This window comes from Biomphalaria glabrata, chromosome 4 (assembly GCF_947242115.1).
Source record: "Biomphalaria glabrata chromosome 4, xgBioGlab47.1, whole genome shotgun sequence".
Taxonomy (NCBI): Eukaryota; Metazoa; Mollusca; class Gastropoda; family Planorbidae; genus Biomphalaria; species Biomphalaria glabrata.
Genome location: NC_074714.1, coordinates 37,422,381 through 37,442,836, shown reverse-complemented (window position 1 = coordinate 37,442,836; position 20,456 = coordinate 37,422,381). Strand labels below are relative to the sequence as shown.

At 40.2% G+C, this 20,456-nt stretch overlaps 2 protein-coding genes across 9 annotated transcripts in view; one reads left to right on the top strand and one right to left on the bottom strand.

Annotated features, from left to right (window-relative positions):
- The window catches only part of LOC106059811 (protein MON2 homolog), a 396,254-nt gene that overhangs the window by 192,453 nt on the left and 183,345 nt on the right, over positions 1-20,456 (bottom strand). The gene's annotated exons all lie outside the window — the stretch shown is intronic.
- The window catches only part of LOC106059812 (G-protein coupled receptor dmsr-1-like), a 57,960-nt gene that overhangs the window by 30,971 nt on the left and 6,533 nt on the right, over positions 1-20,456 (top strand). For 3 of the 5 annotated variants that reach the window (XM_056026657.1, XM_013217493.2, XM_013217492.2), the window contains exons 2-3: positions 15,579-16,577; positions 18,630-18,820. In XM_056026657.1, coding sequence (XP_055882632.1) covers positions 16,416-16,577; positions 18,630-18,820 — 353 coding nt within the window. In that variant the 5' untranslated portion in view covers positions 15,579-16,415. Of the gene's footprint in view, positions 1-14,806; positions 14,917-15,202; positions 16,578-18,629; positions 18,821-20,456 lie in introns of those variants that run through there. The other 2 variants (XM_013217494.2, XM_056026656.1) reach the window with 2 other exon arrangements.

Below are 20,456 nucleotides of genomic sequence, written 5' to 3'. Positions count from 1 at the left end.
TACAGAGTCAATTTTTTTTTTTTTTTTGTAAACTTATGTGATGTTTTATGTTCCTTCGCATTAATACAGTGATGTTTTATGAACATCATTCACTGATCATCTCTCTGTATTCGCTTAGACAATTCTAAATGACAAATCAATAATCTATTTGTTGCTATTTCTCATTAGCGACTACTCTAGCCTGTAGCAAAAGTACGAAGATAAATAAATGATAAACAAGATGTTTTGTTACCTGTAGTAGAAGAGCATGTCATAAAACATGCCACACTACAGTGTCTTTGGGATATGTTCAGCACCTGATTAAATTGTAGGTGTTTTTTTCATGTCAAGCATTCACAGAAATCGCCCCAGTAATCGGTCTTTTCTCATTTATTTTTTTTTATTTCTTAAACACATCTCCCGAGTTTCACCCTGACCTTAAATTTCGTTGACCTGTAAAGTACAAGTTCAAGGTTCAAGTTTGCACTAAATTTCAGGACCACGAAGATGGCCTACATGTGGGTTTGGGCACGTGTAGATGAATCAACTTGTCTCCTCAAATATGGGACGCGAAGAATCAGCAAAGAATTGTCAAGCAATGCTCTATCATAACTTTCTGTAGGACTACCACGCGAATGAGAAAGAAATACCGGGACATTTCCCATGATGCCAACTGCCGGAGAAACAAACTGATGGAGAAACAAACTGCCGGAGAAACAAACTGCCAGAGAAACAAACTGCCAGAGAAACAAACTGCCGGAAAAACAAACTGCCAGAGAAACAAACTGCCAGAGAAACAAACTGCCGGAAAAACAAACTGCCAGAGAAACAAACTGCCAGAGAAACAAACTGCCGGAGAAACAAACTGCCGGAAAAACAAACTGCCAGAGAAACAAACTGCTGGAGAAACAAACTGCCAGAGAAACAAACTGCAGGAGAAACAAACTGCCGGAGAAACAAACTGCTGGAGAAACAAACTGCCAGAGAAACAAACTGCCGGAGAAACAAACTGCTGGAGAAACAAACTGCTGGAGAAACAAACTGCTGGAGAAACAAACTGCCAGAGAAACAAACTGCTGGAGAAACAAACTGCCATGGAAACAAACTGCCATGGAAACAAACTGCCAGAGAAACAAACTGCCAGAGAAACAAACTGCCGGAGAAACAAACTGCCAGAGAAACAAACTGCTGGAGAAACAAACTGCTGGAGAAACAAACTGCCGGAGAAACAAACTGCCGGAGAAACAAACTGCCGGAGAAACAAACTGCTGGAGAAACAAACTGCTGGAGAAACAAACTGCTGGAGAAACAAACTGCCGGAGAAACAAACTGCCGGAGAAACAAACTGCCAGAGAAACAAACTGCCAGAGAAACAAACTGCCGGAAAAACAAACTGCCAGAGAAACAAACTGCCAGAGAAACAAACTGCCGGAGAAACAAACTGCCGGAAAAACAAACTGCCAGAGAAACAAACTGCTGGAGAAACAAACTGCCAGAGAAACAAACTGCAGGAGAAACAAACTGCCGGAGAAACAAACTGCTGGAGAAACAAACTGCCAGAGAAACAAACTGCCGGAGAAACAAACTGCTGGAGAAACAAACTGCTGGAGAAACAAACTGCTGGAGAAACAAACTGCCAGAGAAACAAACTGCTGGAGAAACAAACTGCCATGGAAACAAACTGCCATGGAAACAAACTGCCAGAGAAACAAACTGCCGGAGAAACAAACTGCCAGAGAAACAAACTGCTGGAGAAACAAACTGCTGGAGAAACAAACTGCCGGAGAAACAAACTGCCGGAGAAACAAACTGCCGGAGAAACAAACTGCTGGAGAAACAAACTGCTGGAGAAACAAACTGCTGGAGAAACAAACTGCCGGAGAAACAAACTGCCGGAGAAACAAACTGCCAGAGAAACAAACTGCTGGAGAAACAAACTGCTGGAGAAACAAACTGCCGGAGAAACAAACTGCTGGAGAAACAAACTGCCAGAGAAACAAACTGCCGGAGAAACAAACTGCCAGAGAAACAAACTGCCGGAGAAACAAACTGCTGGAGAAACAAACTGCCAGAGAAACAAACTGCCAGAGAAACAAACTGTTGGAGAAACAAACTGGCGGAGAAACAAATTGTTGGAGAAACAAACTGCCAGAGAAACAAACTGGCGGAGAAACAAACTGCCAGAGAAACAAACTGTTGGAGAAACAAACTGGCGGAGAAACAAACTGTTGGAGAAACAAACTGCCAGAGAAACAAACTGTTGGAGAAACAAACTGTTGGAGAAACAAACTGGCGGAGAAACAAACTGCCGGAGAAACAAACTGCCGGAGAAACAAACTGCCAGAGAAACAAACTGCTGGAGAAACAAACTGCTGGAGAAACAAACTGCCGGAGAAACAAACTGCTGGAGAAACAAACTGCCAGAGAAACAAACTGCCGGAGAAACAAACTGCCAGAGAAACAAACTGCCGGAGAAACAAACTGCTGGAGAAACAAACTGCCAGAGAAACAAACTGCCAGAGAAACAAACTGTTGGAGAAACAAACTGGCGGAGAAACAAATTGTTGGAGAAACAAACTGCCAGAGAAACAAACTGGCGGAGAAACAAACTGCCAGAGAAACAAACTGTTGGAGAAACAAACTGGCGGAGAAACAAACTGTTGGAGAAACAAACTGCCAGAGAAACAAACTGTTGGAGAAACAAACTGTTGGAGAAACAAACTGGCGGAGAAACAAACTGCCAGAGAAACAAACTGTTGGAGAAACAAACTGGCGGAGAAACAAACTGGCAGAGAAACAAACTGCCAGAGAAACAAACTGTTGGAGAAACAAACTGTTGGAGAAACAAACTGTTGGAGAAACAAACTGCAGGAGAAACAAACTGCCAGAGAAACAAACTGCCAGAGAAACAAACTGTTGGAGAAACAAACTGCAGGAGAAACAAACTGTTGGAGAAACAAACTGTTGGAGAAACAAACTGCAGGAGAAACAAACTGCCAGAGAAACAAACTGTTGGAGAAACAAACTGTTGGAGAAACAAACTGCAGGAGAAACAAACTGCCAGAGAAACAAACTGTTGGAGAAACAAACTGCAGGAGAAACAAACTGCCAGAGAAACAAACTGCCAGAGAAACAAACTGCCAGAGAAACAAACTGTTGGAGAAACAAACTGTTGGAGAAACAAACTGCCGGAGAAACAAACTAGCGGAGAAACAAACTGCCAGAGAAACAAACTGCCAGAGAAACAAACTGTTGGAGAAACAAACTGGCGGAGAAACAAACTGCCAGAGAAACAAACTGCTGAAGAAACAAACTGGCGGAGAAACAAACTGCAGGAGAAACCAACTGCCAGAGAAACAAACTGTTGGAGAAACAAACTGTTGGAGAAACAAACTGCAGGAGAAACAAACTGCCAGAGAAACAAACAGTTGGAGAAACAAACTGCAGGAGAAACAAACTGCCAGAGAAACAAACTGCCAGAGAAACAAACTGCCAGAGAAACAAACTGTTGGAGAAACAAACTGTTGGAGAAACAAACTGCCGGAGAAACAATTGGCGGAGAAACAAACTGCCAGAGAAACAAACTGCCAGAGAAACAAGCTGCCGGAGAAACAAACTGGCGGAGAAACAAACTGCCAGAGAAACAAACTGCCAGAGAAACAAGCTGCCAGAGAAACAAACTGTTGGAGAAACAAACTGTTGGAGAAACAAACTGCCGGAGAAACAAACTGGCGGAGAAACAAACTGCCAGAGAAACAAACTGCCAGAGAAACAAGCTGCCAGAGAAACAAACTGCCGGAGAAACAAACTGGCGGAGAAACAAACTGCTGAAGAAACAAACTGCCAGAGAAACAAACTGCTGAAGAAACAAACTGGCGGAGAAACAAACTGCCATGGAAACAAACTGCCAGAGAAACAAACTGCTGGAGAAACAAACTGTTGGAGAAACAAACTGCTGAAGAAACAAACTGCCAGAGAAACAAACTGCTGAAGAAACAAACTGGCGGAGAAACAAACTGTTGGAGAGTTCCGCGGAACACATTTTGGGAAACACTGCGTTACGTACTCCACCAACATTTCCTAATGAAAACTAGACACTACCTTAGGCTTGACCATTCGCCAGCGACTAAAATAAAAACAAAATCACCTTATTTCAGTTTTAAATACAAAATCTAATTGTCTTCTTCGACATTTTTTTAACTTTTAAATGTACGTTTCTTGCTGTTCTGATTGGCTTAACCCAAGATTTCTGCAAATACTATCAATATCTTCACACGGGCCAAAGTGGCCGTGGTCAAATCAATAGCGAGCAACGAGACCAGGAGACCGCTACCTCGTCATCAGCTCATCAATACCTCATCTTAAGAGTTAACTCCATCTTTTTTTTCACGATCAGAAACGTTTGTTTGGAGGGAGGGGTACAAAAAGAAGAGATGATTGGTTAATGGGGGTGGGGGAGAGATGAGACTCTGGGGAATCGTCAGAAGATGACAGGGGCAGATACCCCGATGACAAGGGCAGATAACCAGCGGTGAGACAATATTTTAACGGAACAAGATATTTTTTTGTTCAAGTTATCATGTGTATGATGTTCTGTCGTTCACACAGACCACAATCTATGCCAGAGATTTGGACATGGCAATAGTGACCAACTGTTATGTCTTGGTGGAGTCTAGGTGGAGTCTAGGTGGAGTCTAGGTGGTCTAATTGAAACAAAGCGAACCCAGTCCTTTCCTATGAACACCATCTTAATTGTTTCGTTGTTTTGTAAATAGTTCCAAGCTATTACCGTCTACAATTTGAAAGAGCCGGCTATGTTGGTGTTTCTGGTGGACACAATGTAGGACAAAGTTGATCAGCTGTATAGATGACACTGTACCGGTATATAATAATCGGTGTGCACTTTCAATCCTCTGTCAAATCCAAAAATTGTAAACTCTTTCCCTTGTAGATCTAAAGTCATTTTTATTGAAGGTCATGTCTGGCGTCCTTGACATTGTTTACTTTGCCCATTTCAAAAACTCCCCCCCCCCCAATCGCTTCCACATTTCTCTGTTAGCTTATATCGCCCCCCCCCCTCTTTTGTTTTCTACATGTATCAATAAACTGCTCTCTCTTCTGTTTTTTTTTATCTGACTTTTTGTTTCTTGCTTAAGGAATGTAAACCTGATCTTCAAACTCAAAATGTAAACTAAGAAGACAGCACTGGGTTTAACATTGAACATTTCCAATCATCTAAACACAAAACGTTGCTCTCTTGTTCACTGCCTTATGATCACCCATCAACTGAGTTGATCTCTACAATGTACAGGTCGGTTTTAGTTCCAACGTTAGGAGTTTTATTTCTCACCCGTACAAGAGCAAAGTGAAACACAATAAACTTTATATGGGTCAGTTTAAACCCAGTTTTCCAAAACGTCATGACTCATGAAACTGGCGTCTGGCTTGGGATACTGAATACTTGACAGGGCCAGAGTTTCAGCAGGTCGACAGTTTAAATGGTCTAATAAACGATAGAGAAGATGCAGAACCGGCTAGGGGTTAATACCGAAGACTGACTTTACTGCACGCTATAAAAAGATGGATAGACTGGACATCTCTAATGCTATAAGCAGTTTATTTTATGTGAGGTTTTTCCATATTTAAAAAAAAAAAAAAAGATCAAGGTTTACAAACAGTAAAAAAAAAAAGGTTTAAAAAAATACTTTAAGGCAAGTCTGAACAGGGCCGGCCTTACGCCACTGCAACCAATGAGGTCGCAGTGGGCCCCCTCACTTTCGTAGGGCACGCGCTAATTCTAGGTGTAAATTATTGAATTAAACCAGTATAACTTCTAACAGGCTTCACGCGAGTTTCCTTGACCTCCTTGAAATCTCCAGAAATTTCAAAATACACGTAAAGTTCCTGGAAGTTTCCTAAAATTATTAAAATCTGAAAACTTTATAAAAAAAAAACTCCTATGGAAAACGCCGATCCTAAGCGCGATAAAAAAAAAAGTATGGGGAGATTGTTAACTTTCATAGATAAAATTTATTGATTTATAAAAAAAAAAAATAATTTTCACTTAGTATCCTTATTCCTACCCAAACTGGGCCCCGCAATAGTTAGATATACTTTCTATGGACTAGATTAGTTTCCACGATAATGATATAGAGCTTGCTTGAAATGCATGACTTAACATAATGAAATGTTTATGTGCCCAGGATCATACCTTAGACAAGTGATCCCTACGTTGACTATCGGCTGTCTTCCTTGTTCATCTTCTCTGTTTTGTGTGTCACTTGATACAGCATCTAGTCGCCAGACATTCACTATTGCTCACTACAACAACAGAATAATTATATTGACCCGGGGAGTAACAACATTTTTTTTTTGAAAGTATTGCAATACTATTTTGACTGCTATCATTTCTGTTATTATATTTGAGCACAAATATGGATGAAACGTGTTTTGGGAATCATCGGCTCAGCATTTATACATGAGCCACTGGCCTACTCAGCATGTATACATAAACCACTGGCCTATACTCCCACCAATGATAAAATAAACTACTGGCCTTCACTCCCACCAATGAAACAATCTAGTCACAAAAAGTATCGAACTGTTTACGCCTGTGTCTCCCGTTGCATCCATGTGCAGGTATTCCCATGAGTTCTCCTACTTCCCCACCTCACGTGCCCCCAACACATTTTTTTGTTCAATCCTAGTCGCCAGACATGTCTATTCACTATTGCTCACTCTACAAACAGGGTAATTATATTGACCCAGATAGTGGCGAGGGGGTGGGGAACAGGGAAGGGCCGGGTGGAGTGAGGTAATGATACAGTTGGTAGACGACTAACACGAACTGACCGAATCCATCAGTATCGGGTTGTTAAGACCGGACGGTGTACAGTGACACCGAGGAGGAGGATATTAAGGAAGAGACTCGTGATAAGAACTACAGGCACCGTAGACAGAACTACAGGCACCGTAGACAGAACTACAGGCACCGTAGACAGAACTACAGGCACCGTAGACAGAACTACAGGCACAGTAGACAGATCTACAGGCACCGTAGACAGAACTACAGGCACCGTAGACAGAACTACAGGCACCGTAGACAGAACTACAGGCACCGTAGACAGAACTACAGGCACAGTAGACAGAACTACAGGCACAGTAGACAGAACTACAGGCACAGTAAACTCGCACATTCAAATAACGATTAGATAACACCATCTACTTGTTCAAACTACTCTTCCAAGTCTCTGGACTTTTTAAATGGAGTCATTACGTTATTGAAGTAGGTGTACGTCTGAGTTGATTGTCTTCAATTTCAAAGATTAATTATGAGTGCAGTTTAGCACGTGACCAAGCAGACCCAGTTATAACCTACATATTTTGCTATTTTAATGCAGACAAAGCAGTTATCTGCCGGGAGTCAATTGAAGATTTATTTTTGTCTTCTGCGCATGTATTTGGTAAGGGGTTTTCTAGCTGGACACGATGCTTCTGAATAAAATAGCACTGGGTTAGTACTTATATATGTTTGTATTACTAAACTTATTATTATAATTATCTTTATCATTATATAAAACTTGACTCGCGTCGTGTGATGACTAGAGATAGAAGCATCTAACATTGTCCACTCTTACCAGTGTAAAGCTCTCCGCAGTACCATACAACTCTGCCGAAACACATAACACCACAATAATCTTTTCATAACAATGACATAACCGTGACATAACACTGTGATAATCATGTCATAGCAAAAACATTATTATGTCATAACAGTGACATAACCATAGCATAACAGGGACATAACCACGCCATAATAATGACATTATGTGAAAACACAAGTATTTTCAATTCAATCAAGAATCATTTTTTAGACTATCTCTAGAATCACAACATAAAACTTGTAGTTTGTTCACCTTGTAGTTTATTCACCTCCATCGTTGAATGTTGACAACACTTACGCAGATTCAGACCCATCCTCTACCTCCCCTTTCCCAAACACCAAGTTTACCGAGCCTATTCATAACACTTCCCATGATCACGCCCACACGTCAGTCTCCCCCCCCCCGCGCCGCGCCTGCGCCCCTGCCAGCACATCAGGTACCGGTACTTAAAACTCCCACGTCATTAATTAGTTTGATTTTTTCTTTTTAATCTGGCTTTGAATATTTAATAAGCTGCAGTGGTTCTTAGGTAGACGCATGTGTAGACACATTAACAGAATCGGAGTAGATTTCAAGGCTAGCACCAATGAAACGTTTCTCTCTCGTACCAATGATACCAGGAAAGATCAACGTTTCTCTATCTAGAATAGTCATAGGAGGGAGAAACTTTTCCTGAAACACCCACAACTGACTTTCAGTATTTCCAGACGAATAAAAATCACACTTTATACTAGACTCAAAATGCACAAATCCCCATTATTATTATTAACCAGTTCAACTTCAATAGCACTAACAATAATAATTTGCTTGGACAGTCACTGCAGCCATGTTTAGCCAAGAAACAATTTGAAAGCACAACATGGTCTCGTTCTGCACTATGTCAACCGATCCTTAGATTGCTTCAGTAGTAAATCATCTGCGCTATCACAAGGAACAACAAGGGAAGTGGCTGGCCTGCACTTTTCAAAAATCATTTCACTGATGGTCCCTCATCTTTATTGATGTTTCCCTTCTTGCCCTTATCACGCGCGACTTGAGCAGACGAGAAGGGAGGTAGAGTTGCTTTGATCCGTGACATGCGAGGAAAACAATTTGTTACGTCCTACGAATGTCTTCCTTTTGTTTTTTTCGCTCCTAGATCTAAGTCATTCTTACTTCTAAGTTGGCCAATGTCTGTTCACGTTCATCAAAGTACAAAGAATGTAGTTGGGGTGGAGGTGGAATTTGCAGGGCATAGATAAAGAATGACAGTAGCGATGCTCTATGGTGACACTAAAACAGAGAGACAAGTGCCGGGCCCTCGATTAGCGTTGATACACTACAAGCTAGGGCACTTGCATTGCACCCAACGTTTGTGGCTTGCCCTCTCACACCTGTGGCAACATCGGTTCCGCGCCCCACTGTTTCACCGGCGACTTCCCCACTTAACGAAAACAGGAGCGCCGCCCCAGATTACTCGTGGCGAGGCCCCCCCCCCCTGATTACACGTGGCGCGATCCATTCTGGCTCGATTATACTGACGTAAACAGGATGATACAACCAGACCATTCTGTTCCCTAACGGGCAGGCTACCGGAATCCATTTCTGAACTCTCTAAATTTAAGAGTTGAACGAGAGCGCTATCAAGCTAAGCAAGTATTATGCTAGATGTCATCTCTCTGGCCACATATTGAGTTAAAGAATCAATCCCCCATGGTCCGCTATGGCGAAACGGAACACATTAGTGAGTTTGACATTGCTACGTCGTTTGAAGTTTGAAAGTTCTGTTATCGACCAATCTACTCCTGGCATTGTACTCACAACCGTCTAGGCACGTAGGCAGTCAAGCGAATCAAATTTAGATTGATGGATGAAGATGACAACTGATGTGTGTGTGTGTGTGTGTTTGATTTATAAGTGTGTGAGAACTTACTAAGACTGGTGTTGGTGAAATGTTGTTTTGCTAGACTTATAAAGATTCGAACAAGACAATCACTCGGATGGTTTCTATGTGACCAGACTGACAGACGAGATAGATCCAGACCTAGACAGTCAAGCAGACAGACGTATAATAAAAGCAGACACTACAATTAGGCAGACAGACGCAAGTTCACGCTAAGTCAGAGATTCAGATGAAACTGAATGTTGAATGAGAACAACAAGATCTCGTGAGAGTCGAGAGAGTTAATACCAAACTACATTGGATATTCAAAGAGTTTTGTAGTTATAATTTTTTTTTTCTCTTTCCCACAACGGCATTAAAGAATGAACCTCAAGTGGAAGTAGATACATAGCTCAATGGTCCATTATAGAACTAGTAGCTAATTAATTAGAACACTCTGTGACCGTAGTAAACATTTTTGTTCAAGTGCGGTACTGTTACAGTCTTGTGGTCTATATCACAAGATCTGAAAGTGGTACTTTACTTTTACATACTTTTACAGTCACAAGTGTGAGGAGTCGCATCGACTTGAAGACTTTTATTTTTCATTATTTTTATTCAGCGTTAACTTGTATTCTGTACGTTGTAATAGAGCACCGAAGTCGACTATGTTTTAGCTCTATTACCACACCACACATCATGAGTTGACTATGTTTTAGCTCTATTACCACACCACACATCATGAGTTGACTATGTTTTAGCTCTATTACCACACCACACATCATGAGTTGACTATGTTTTAGCTCTATTACCACACCACACATCATGAGTTGACTATGTTTTAGCTCTATTACCACACCACACATCATGAGTTGACTATGTTTTAGCTCTATTACCACACCACACATCATGAGTTGACTATGTTTTACCTCTATTACCACACCACACATCATGAGTTGACTATGTTTTAGCTCTATTACCACACCACACATCATGATTTGTAATATGTTTTAGCTCTATTACCACACCACACATCATGGGTTGACTATGTTTTAGCTCTATTACCACACCACACATCATGGGTTGTAATATGTTTTAGCTCTATTACCACACCACACATCATGAGTTGACTATGTTTTAGCTCTATTACCACACCACACATCATGATTTGTAATATGTTTTAGCTCTATTACCACACCACACATCATGGGTTGACTATGTTTTAGCTCTATTACCACACCACACATCATGGGTTGTAATATGTTTTAGCTCTATTACCACACCACACATCATGAGTTGACTATGTTTTAGCTCTATTACCACACCACACATCATGGGTTGTAATATGTTTTAGCTCTATTACCACACCACACATCATGAGTTGACTATGTTTTAGCTCTACTACCACACCACACATCATGATTTGTAATATGTTTTAGCTCTATTACCACACCACACATCATGGGTTGACTATGTTTTAGCTCTATTACCACACCACACATCATGGGTTGTAATATGTTTTAGCTCTATTACCACACCACACATCATGAGTTGACTATGTTTTAGCTCTATTACCACACCACACATCATGATTTGTAATATGTTTTAGCTCTATTACCACACCACACATCATGGGTTGACTATGTTTTAGCTCTATTACCACACCACACATCATGGGTTGTAATATGTTTTAGCTCTATTACCACACCACACATCATGAGTTGACTATGTTTTAGCTCTATTACCACACCACACATCATGATTTGTAATATGTTTTAGCTCTATTACCACACCACACATCATGGGTTGACTATGTTTTAGCTCTATTACCACACCACACATCATGGGTTGTAATATGTTTTAGCTCTATTACCACACCACACATCATGAGTTGACTATGTTTTAGCTCTATTACCACACCACACATCATGATTTGTAATATGTTTTAGCTCTATTACCACACCACACATCATGGGTTGACTATGTTTTAGCTCTATTACCACACCACACATCATGGGTTGTAATATGTTTTAGCTCTATTACCACACCACACATCATGAGTTGACTATGTTTTAGCTCTATTACCACACCACACATCATGGGTTGTAATATGTTTTAGCTCTATTACCACACCACACATCATGAGTTGACTATGTTTTAGCTCTACTACCACACCACACATCATGATTTGTAATATGTTTTAGCTCTATTACCACACCACACATCATGGGTTGACTATGTTTTAGCTCTATTACCACACCACACATCATGGGTTGTAATATGTTTTAGCTCTATTACCACACCACACATCATGAGTTGACTATGTTTTAGCTCTATTACCACACCACACATCATGATTTGTAATATGTTTTAGCTCTATTACCACACCACACATCATGGGTTGACTATGTTTTAGCTCTATTACCACACCACACATCATGGGTTGTAATATGTTTTAGCTCTATTACCACACCACACATCATGAGTTGACTATGTTTTAGCTCTATTACCACACCACACATCATGATTTGTAATATGTTTTAGCTCTATTACCACACCACACATCATGGGTTGACTATGTTTTAGCTCTATTACCACACCACACATCATGGGTTGTAATATGTTTTAGCTCTATTACCACACCACACATCATGGGTTGACTATGTTTTAGCTCTACTACCACACCACACATCATGGGTTGTAATATGTTTTAGCTCTATTACCACACAACACATCATGAGTTGACTATGTTTTAACTCTATTACCACACCACACATCATGGGTTGTAATATATTTTAGCTCTATTACCACACCACACATCATGGGTTGTAATATGTTTTAGCTCTATTACCACACCACACATCATGAGTTGACTATGTTTTAGCTCTATTACCACACCACACATCATGGGTTGACTATGTTTTAACACTATTACCACACCACACATCATGGGTTGTAATATGTTTTAGCTCTATTACCACACCACACATCATGGGTTGAATATGTTTTAACACTATTACCACGCCACACATCATGAGTTGACTATGTTTTAACACTATTACCACACTACACATCATGGGTTGTAATATATTTTAGCTCTATTACCACACCACACATCATGGGTTGTAATATGTTTTAGCTCTATGACCACACCACACATCATGAGTTGTAATTTGTTTCAGCTAATTTTTTTTATACAAACATCGTATGGTCTATCAATCATCAAACAACACATCATTACTTGTAGTATGTTTCAACAGTGTTATCACACAAAAAGCCATGTGTTTTTGCTCTGTTATCTGACATCACATCAGGGGTTATACAAATGTTTTAATTATGTTGTGGCACAAACACATCTTGAGTTTAAGCTCTGCTATCAAACAACATATCATTGATACAATTCTGCTTCGTAGCACTATTCACCAAGGTAACGCAGTGATATCTACACACACACACACTCTTTTCGCAAACTGTTCCCCCTTTCAACACACACACAGCCCTCTCGTTCCCTTGATTAATTCACAGCTTCCCAAACGAAACGATTGATTAAGCCAAACCTTTTTTTCCCCCTTTAATTAGATGGCCTCGGCCAAGGAATTATGAATGATCCCATACAGCCGGGATTTAGTTCGATGCAGACGGGGGCTAGGGAGAGAGAACGGGCGTCTTATAGACTGCATATATCTTTAAACACTCATTAGCGATAGGGATCAATACAGAAACTGCCTGGCCACAAGGAACAACAAAACTCAACCTCGGTCACCTTGCTTCACACACTTCTAGCAAAATGGCAACCGAAATAAAAAAAAAAAAATGGCGCTCTCATCGGTATGGTTTTTAAACTGCAAGGTTCAAACTTTCAAGAAAAAAAAATATTGAAACGGGGGGTGGGGGGGGGGGAATGGTATAGTGGGTCAGTAGAGGAGGGGGGGTGTATCCCTTAGCGGAGATCGCGTGACACGTAGTTAGTTTTACGGGCGCGACAGTTAAGGGGGGGGGGGGGAGGTGATTATACCGGATATCGTATGTTGGCGTGATTGGAGAGACAGTACTTGGACACCCAGCCCTGGGGGACTGTCATAATGTCTTTTGATGACCACTGGAACTTGACCCAATAAGAGGGGGGGGGGAACATCAGCAATCGGGGGAGGGAGGGGTGAGGAAAAAAAATCAAATTCGCGTCATTACACGTGGTGTTCCGGATGGAACGTTAGGTCTGTCCATCAATCATGTCTGAGAGAGATAACTCTCTGGACGTGTCCATTCTCCAGCTTAGTGTCAACAGAAACCTGTTCATCTCCCCGCCCTAATCTACTAAGGTCATTAACAACAGCAACTTTAATAGACTTTTTTTTTGTCTGGTTACCGCCTCCTGACCATACCCGCTGCAGTGGCGTCACTATCAAAACAGAACGGTTTTCACAACCTAGCACAAAGGGGAGGACCAACGGGGCCAACCCGGACGGACACTACTCAGAGGTATAGATCCAGGGAGGAACCTGCAACTTAAACAACCCGATTCCCACAAAGGAATTGGTAACATTTTGAAAACCACATTCTAACCGAAAATGAATTTCCCAACCTTCCAAATTTCGCAATGATAAAAGAGCATGTGCGTTTGTTGTCAAGCAGATCTCTTGGTCCATGGGACCTTTCAAACGATGTTTCAAATCAATTTTATATTAGATCATTTCTTGATCAACTTTATTTCTTTGCCATTATGTTATTGTTTACATGAGACTCGGACTCTTATCCATTTGTTAATCTTAGATGTAATTCATTCCAGAACAATAAATCAAGTTTCAATATCTCAACATCATGTACATTTTTAGACTTAAGTTCATAATAAATTCCGTTTTGTAATAAGTTATAACAACAATGTTATGATTCGGACACTAATTATGTACAATAAGGGCCGGCCTTAGGTAATCGGAGGCCCTAGGCGGCTGTCTAGTTTTGCTAGGCCCAAAGCCGGCGCTGGTACAGTGCTATAATAATAACCCTAGAATAGAGATTCAGTCTTGTCCTAGACTTCACCACAGACCAGTCAAGGTAATCTCAATCAACTCTTTCCTTGTCCACTTTGTTCAAGTCAGGCTCCGTCAGCTAGTTAATCTTGTAGTTTCGGTTCTCTAAGACGTTCCATGGACCACCGTACCGGCTATAAATAATGAGTCGCCTGCCTTCTTGTGCGGTCAGACCTCCCCCGCTACGAGCTGACGCCATTGCCTGGTATTTCTCCCCCACATCGATTTTTTATTTGTTTATTTCCTCCGCGTGGAGAGCTTGTGATATTTGTGTGTGTTGACAAGCTGCAGAATACAGAGTTGTGCGCGTTCATGTTTACTCTAGGAATAAATACCTGTTATTAAAACATGAAGCATGCTGCTCAGCATTCACTATAAATAATAAGTATAAGCCTTTAAAATACGATAGGTACTTTCTAAAACTAGAATCTATTTTAATTAATAAATGTGTGCATTGTTACGTCACAACACTTAGTCAGAATGTGATGATGGAAAAAAAAACACGACAAAAACAAAACTCCTTACATTAGGCAGAACGGTTCAATGTTCACTGACCTATGCAAAGCAATATTGTTTGGCGCCTTGGAGTCTACAATGAAAATAAAGCTTTTGCTACTGTTGCACAATGATTCACTAGATATCCTGCTGACATTCTGGCTCGGACTAGAGGCCCACCCGATTCAATGAAAATCTTTTCCCAATGGATTCTAAGAAAGTTCGTGGAAAGGTTGAACTAGACCATGTTAGACTGGCAAAGGATTCAGTTTGAAAAGATACGAGACGTAGGACAGAAGGACCTATAACACGATAGAAATACATGATCAGACAGACAGACGGATACACAGACAGATAGATAGATAGATAGACAGACAGACAGACAGACAGACAGACAGACAGACAGACAGACAGATAGACAGACAGACAGACAGACAGACAGACAGACAGATAGATAGATAGATAGATAGATAGATAGATAGATAGATAGATAGATAGATAGATAGATAGATAGATACGTACCTTTGATGAACTCTTCTATTTCTCCTACAGATTCCTACCCTAGAACAAGTCTTCTCTTAGTCAACCCATACCTACTGCACCACCAATAACGTTATTCTCGAGCAGTGGACACAGTGAACCTCATGACTCTGAAAGTGATTTAAATCAGCGGCACTCATGTCCATTAAAAGAATTCTCCGGAAGCTGAAGAAGACTCATCGCCTGTTGACCATTCCCAAGAAAACGGGCAAAGATGTCCTGGAGACCTAACTCTAAGAGACATGGGATCCAGAGATTTGCCTCGAGTACAATGGTCACCATGGAAGCAGGAGGCTGACCAGCAGTTGTATGGATTCAAAAAAATTGACCAACAGTGCATTTCGACTCAGGACAACCAACCAAATCTGTTAACACTGTCCTGGAAGTGGTAAATACGAGAGAGACACAAATTGCGACACACTGGACAAAAACTAATTCATTGTACTAAAAAAAAATGTCCAGAAGGAAAAGACGTACAGTCCATCTCGTCTGAAACACGTTTTGTGCCTAGAACTCAAACAAAATATCTAAATAGTCGCAAGAGGATATACTCATTAGTGCCGTTACTTTCTTCTGTGGTTGCTCCAGGCGGCAGTCAAAGCTCGGTGACATCCTTGTGATAAGTTCTTTCTGTGGTTGCTCCAGGCGGCAGTCAAAGCTCGGTGACATCCTTGTGATAAGTTCTTTCTGTGGTTGCTACAGGCGGCAGTCAAAGCTCGGTGACATCCTTGTGATAAGTTCTTCCTGTGGTTGCTACAGGCGGCAGTCAAAGCTCGGTGACATCCTTGTGATAAGTTCTTTCTGTGGTTTCCAACGTCGTGTTGATACAAACTCTAAGAGACAAGCGCAATGGATTACATGGACAGCTTCACTGGGACAAACACATCGGAGGTCCTGTACAATGACACGGCTACCTTCGTCTTCCAGGACAACATGACGATAACTACATGGGCTCCGAATTCTACCACAGCCATTCCGTCGACTTTCGAGAGGCTGAGTAAAGCTTATCAGGTAAGTGTACTCACGAGGATGGATTCGGGAAGAGCATGGGTCACTCTAATGAGCAGTGCTATTTTACTTAGCGTTTTGAATTTTAAAACTTAGATTTCAGTTGAAGGGAAGCTATCAAAGTACACTGGTAGTCAATAGAAATAAAATAATGAAGTAGTTTAAAGACATGCTGATAAGATAAGATAAGAGTGGATATATCGGACCAGCCGTTTATTATGTCACGACTTCGTCCGATTAATCTGATTCGAGTGTATTAAAAAATTCATATAACAAACTAAAAATAAAACTAAATAACAACGTTTTTTTGTTTCTCTGAAACCTTCATTCAAATTTTTATCCCACTGACAATTTTCACAAAAACTAACCAATGTCAAGGACGCTTTTCTGAACGTCTGTGTTGTCAGCTTAAACAAAAACAAAAAAAAAAAAAACAAGCAAAATACAAAACAAACCAATGCTCATCTAAGGGAAAGAACTCCACAGTTACAACTATATCCTTCAAGATAGTAGAAGTCATTTCCTTTTTTCAATACCACAAAACAAATTAATTACCAATAAAACTAATTGGTTATTTTTGAATTGATTCATGTCTTGACTATGCCATTGAATAATTGTGCAAAGTTTCAACTTGATCCGAGATTGGGTGTTGGAGAAATAAAGAGTTGAAACTTTTTACCAGACGGACAGAAAGACAGACAGAGCGAGTAAATATAAGCTTTGCAAAAAAAAAAATAATAAATAATAATAATAAAATAAAACAAGGGGTAACAAAGATGCTTTGGGTGAACATAGAGTCCTATTGACTTTTTACTTCATATGGGAGGCTGTGAATTACAAGCTGACTTATATACTTACATGATTCTAGAATAGGAAGAGGGAGAAATTGTCTGTTAGAATGTTTTACCAGACAAATAGAATTTGTTAATACACGCTTTGTAAACAGAATGTTTAATGTGTGGAAGCACACTTTTTGATGAAATATGGGATATATAACAATGCTTTTACAAGTACAGTATTCTTGATGACAAATAGGAATCAAATGTAATTATCAACCGGTTTTGGTTAGAGTATTTGTTCTGGTGGAGGGAGTCTTGCATATGTTTCGTTATTTTGTCATCTCAAGCCAACTCTTTGTAATGTCAAAGAGGTGTGAAAACAAATTGGTTGTTATAGACATATTTCAAATCTGTTACACATTATACACGTATTGTCTGGAATTATTTTCCTTGTAATTCCTTCACTCTCTCTCTCTCTGTATCTCTCCCTCCCTCTCTCTCTCTCCATATCTCTCCACCATCAATCAAGGCATGATTACGTCTTGAGTTTTAAAAACAAATTCTCTTCTTTGTATTCAATTTTTTTTCCATTTCGTCAAGCTGCAAACACAAGAAAAGGGGAAAAAAAAAGGGGGGGGGGAGGAGGCAGTTCGGGGAGACCTGGAATACCAGCGTGCAAAAAAATAAATAAATGGTGAAATAAAAGCGCAACAAATTTAATTTTAAGGTTTTAAGGTGAGACAATTTCAAAGGTCATGCGTTAGCGCTAGCTGCTGGCTTAATCCATATTTTACTGGGTAGAACTGCTAGCTAGTGACAGTGTGTAAATGGTGGAACAGCGAGAGTCAGTGTGTCAATGGTGGAACAGCGAGAGTCAGTGTGTCAATGGTGGAACAGCGAGAGTCAGTATGTCAATGGTGGAACAGCGAGAGTCAGTGTGTCAATGGTGGAACAGCGAGAGTCAGTGTGTAAATGGTGGAACAGCTAGTCCATATTAACTGGACGAGAGGATGAAGACCAGGAGGAATGATGAGGGGGAAGAACTCCAAGCGACAAACAAACAAAAAAAAAGACAAAAAGCAGCAAAGAATGGAAAGAAATGAAACACTCTAAAGACATGCCAATTGAATGTCTAATGTGAACGTAGAAATGTATCAGTCTTTACGTTACACGCATCAGTATTTTCAAATTATTTGGTACTAGATCTTGTTCTAATGTAAATCTATTTGTTGAAGACTGAAAACTCTAACGGTCTATTCTTCTTTTTTTTCCCCAGCAAATCCATGGCTACTTTGCCGTCTGCGTTTGCGTGTTCGGAATCATCTCTAACATTCTGAATATCATTGTGTTGACCAGGAGACACATGATCTCACCAACCAACATGATATTGACAGCGCTGGCCATCGCGGACATTCTGACCATGAGTACCTACGTGGTAATGGCTACCTACTTGTATATTCTAAACGAGTAAGTTCATCCTATCCTGCTTGTATATGTCTAAGAATAGATTGTGTATCTATGAACCTGAGCATGTGCGCTTCTTATATAGAATGCACTCCTTAAGGATTTAAAAAGGATTCAGAAACGGATCAAGGATGCCCTCACAAAATTTCTTGAAGTATACCTTAAATGTGTTATCAGTACAAGATTTAATCAGCAGTAAGATTTCACTTTACCAGACACAAAACAACAACAACAACAAAAGTCAAGCTTATAATGTAACCCAAAAACTTCATAATTAAAACTTAAAGAAGTGGGAAGTAGGCTGAGTATTATGACATAGGTCACAGGAACCTCAGTGAAAAGTCCAACCTGTCACCAACATTTTATTGCCTGTCGACAATCAGCACCCACTCAAAATATAGCACAGACAAACAGACAGGTGTGAAACACAAAGAACATCAGGGGCAAAAAATTCAAGAGTGAAAAACAAATTATAAAGAGACTTTATTGACTTGTGTTTCTGTGTTAGAAAGTTTCAGAAGCGTAAATACAACACGCTACTAATGTAGCTTACTCACCCCACCCGCAAACCAGTGATTGTCTATACTAACGCCTCTGGTAACAACTCTAATGTTGTAGTGATGCAGGGATTGCGCCATTGTCTATACACACCATTCCTTGCTCTAAGTGTTGTCTATACACACCATTCCTTGCTCTAAGTGTTGTCTATACACACCATTCCTTGCTCAAAGTTTGTCTATATTATTGTAGAAATGTTTCCATTAATCTTTATTATTAGCATCCAAACTCTACTCCTAAAAGCACAAACACTAAGAGACAAGTAGAGACTAAAATGTGGAAACGGAAACTAGCAGAAAGACTTTTTTACGACTCAAACAACAAATCTCAAAGGCTTTAAGAAGTCGCCTTTTAGCGGCCCCCGAAAGGAGAAAAGACGCTATTAGTTTTGTGCGAAATGTCTGTCCGTCTGTCCGTCCGTCCCGTTTAGATCTCGTAAACTAGAAGAGATATTGAAAATCCGACTTCACAATATTTTAGACCATTCAAAGTTCTGATGCAACGGCTACTTTTTTTTCCCTGAAAGCGAAAATTCTAATTTTTAAAATCAATTATGCAAGCAGTTTTTTATAAGAAAAAGCTAATTAGTATGCATTATATGTTAGACCTAATTTAAGACGAATAGTAATCTTATAAACATCATTTTCGTGAACATTTGTTCTATATAGCTACATTTTTTTTTTTTTTTTTTTGAGGATTCGAAAATGAGATTGAGCCTTTTCAAAACAATTAACTTATTTAGTTCGAACCGAGGGTCCGGGGCTCGAATCCTGGTGAAGACTGGGATTTTCAACTTCTGAGTCTACCCAGCTCTAATGGGTACCTGACATTAGTTGGGGAAAAGCAAAGGCGGTTGGTCGTTGTGCTTGGCTACATGACACCCTCGTTAACCGTAGGCCACAAAAACAGATGAACCTTACATCATCTGCCCTATAGACCACAAACTAGTTAGGCCAGGTTCACATCTAACTTTACATTCACTTTCACGTATCCTTTGATCTGCGGGACGGTTGGGGCACTACACAAGATCTGTTAACCTTCTTTCTCCATTCTTATCTCTCATTTGTCTTTGATATAATTT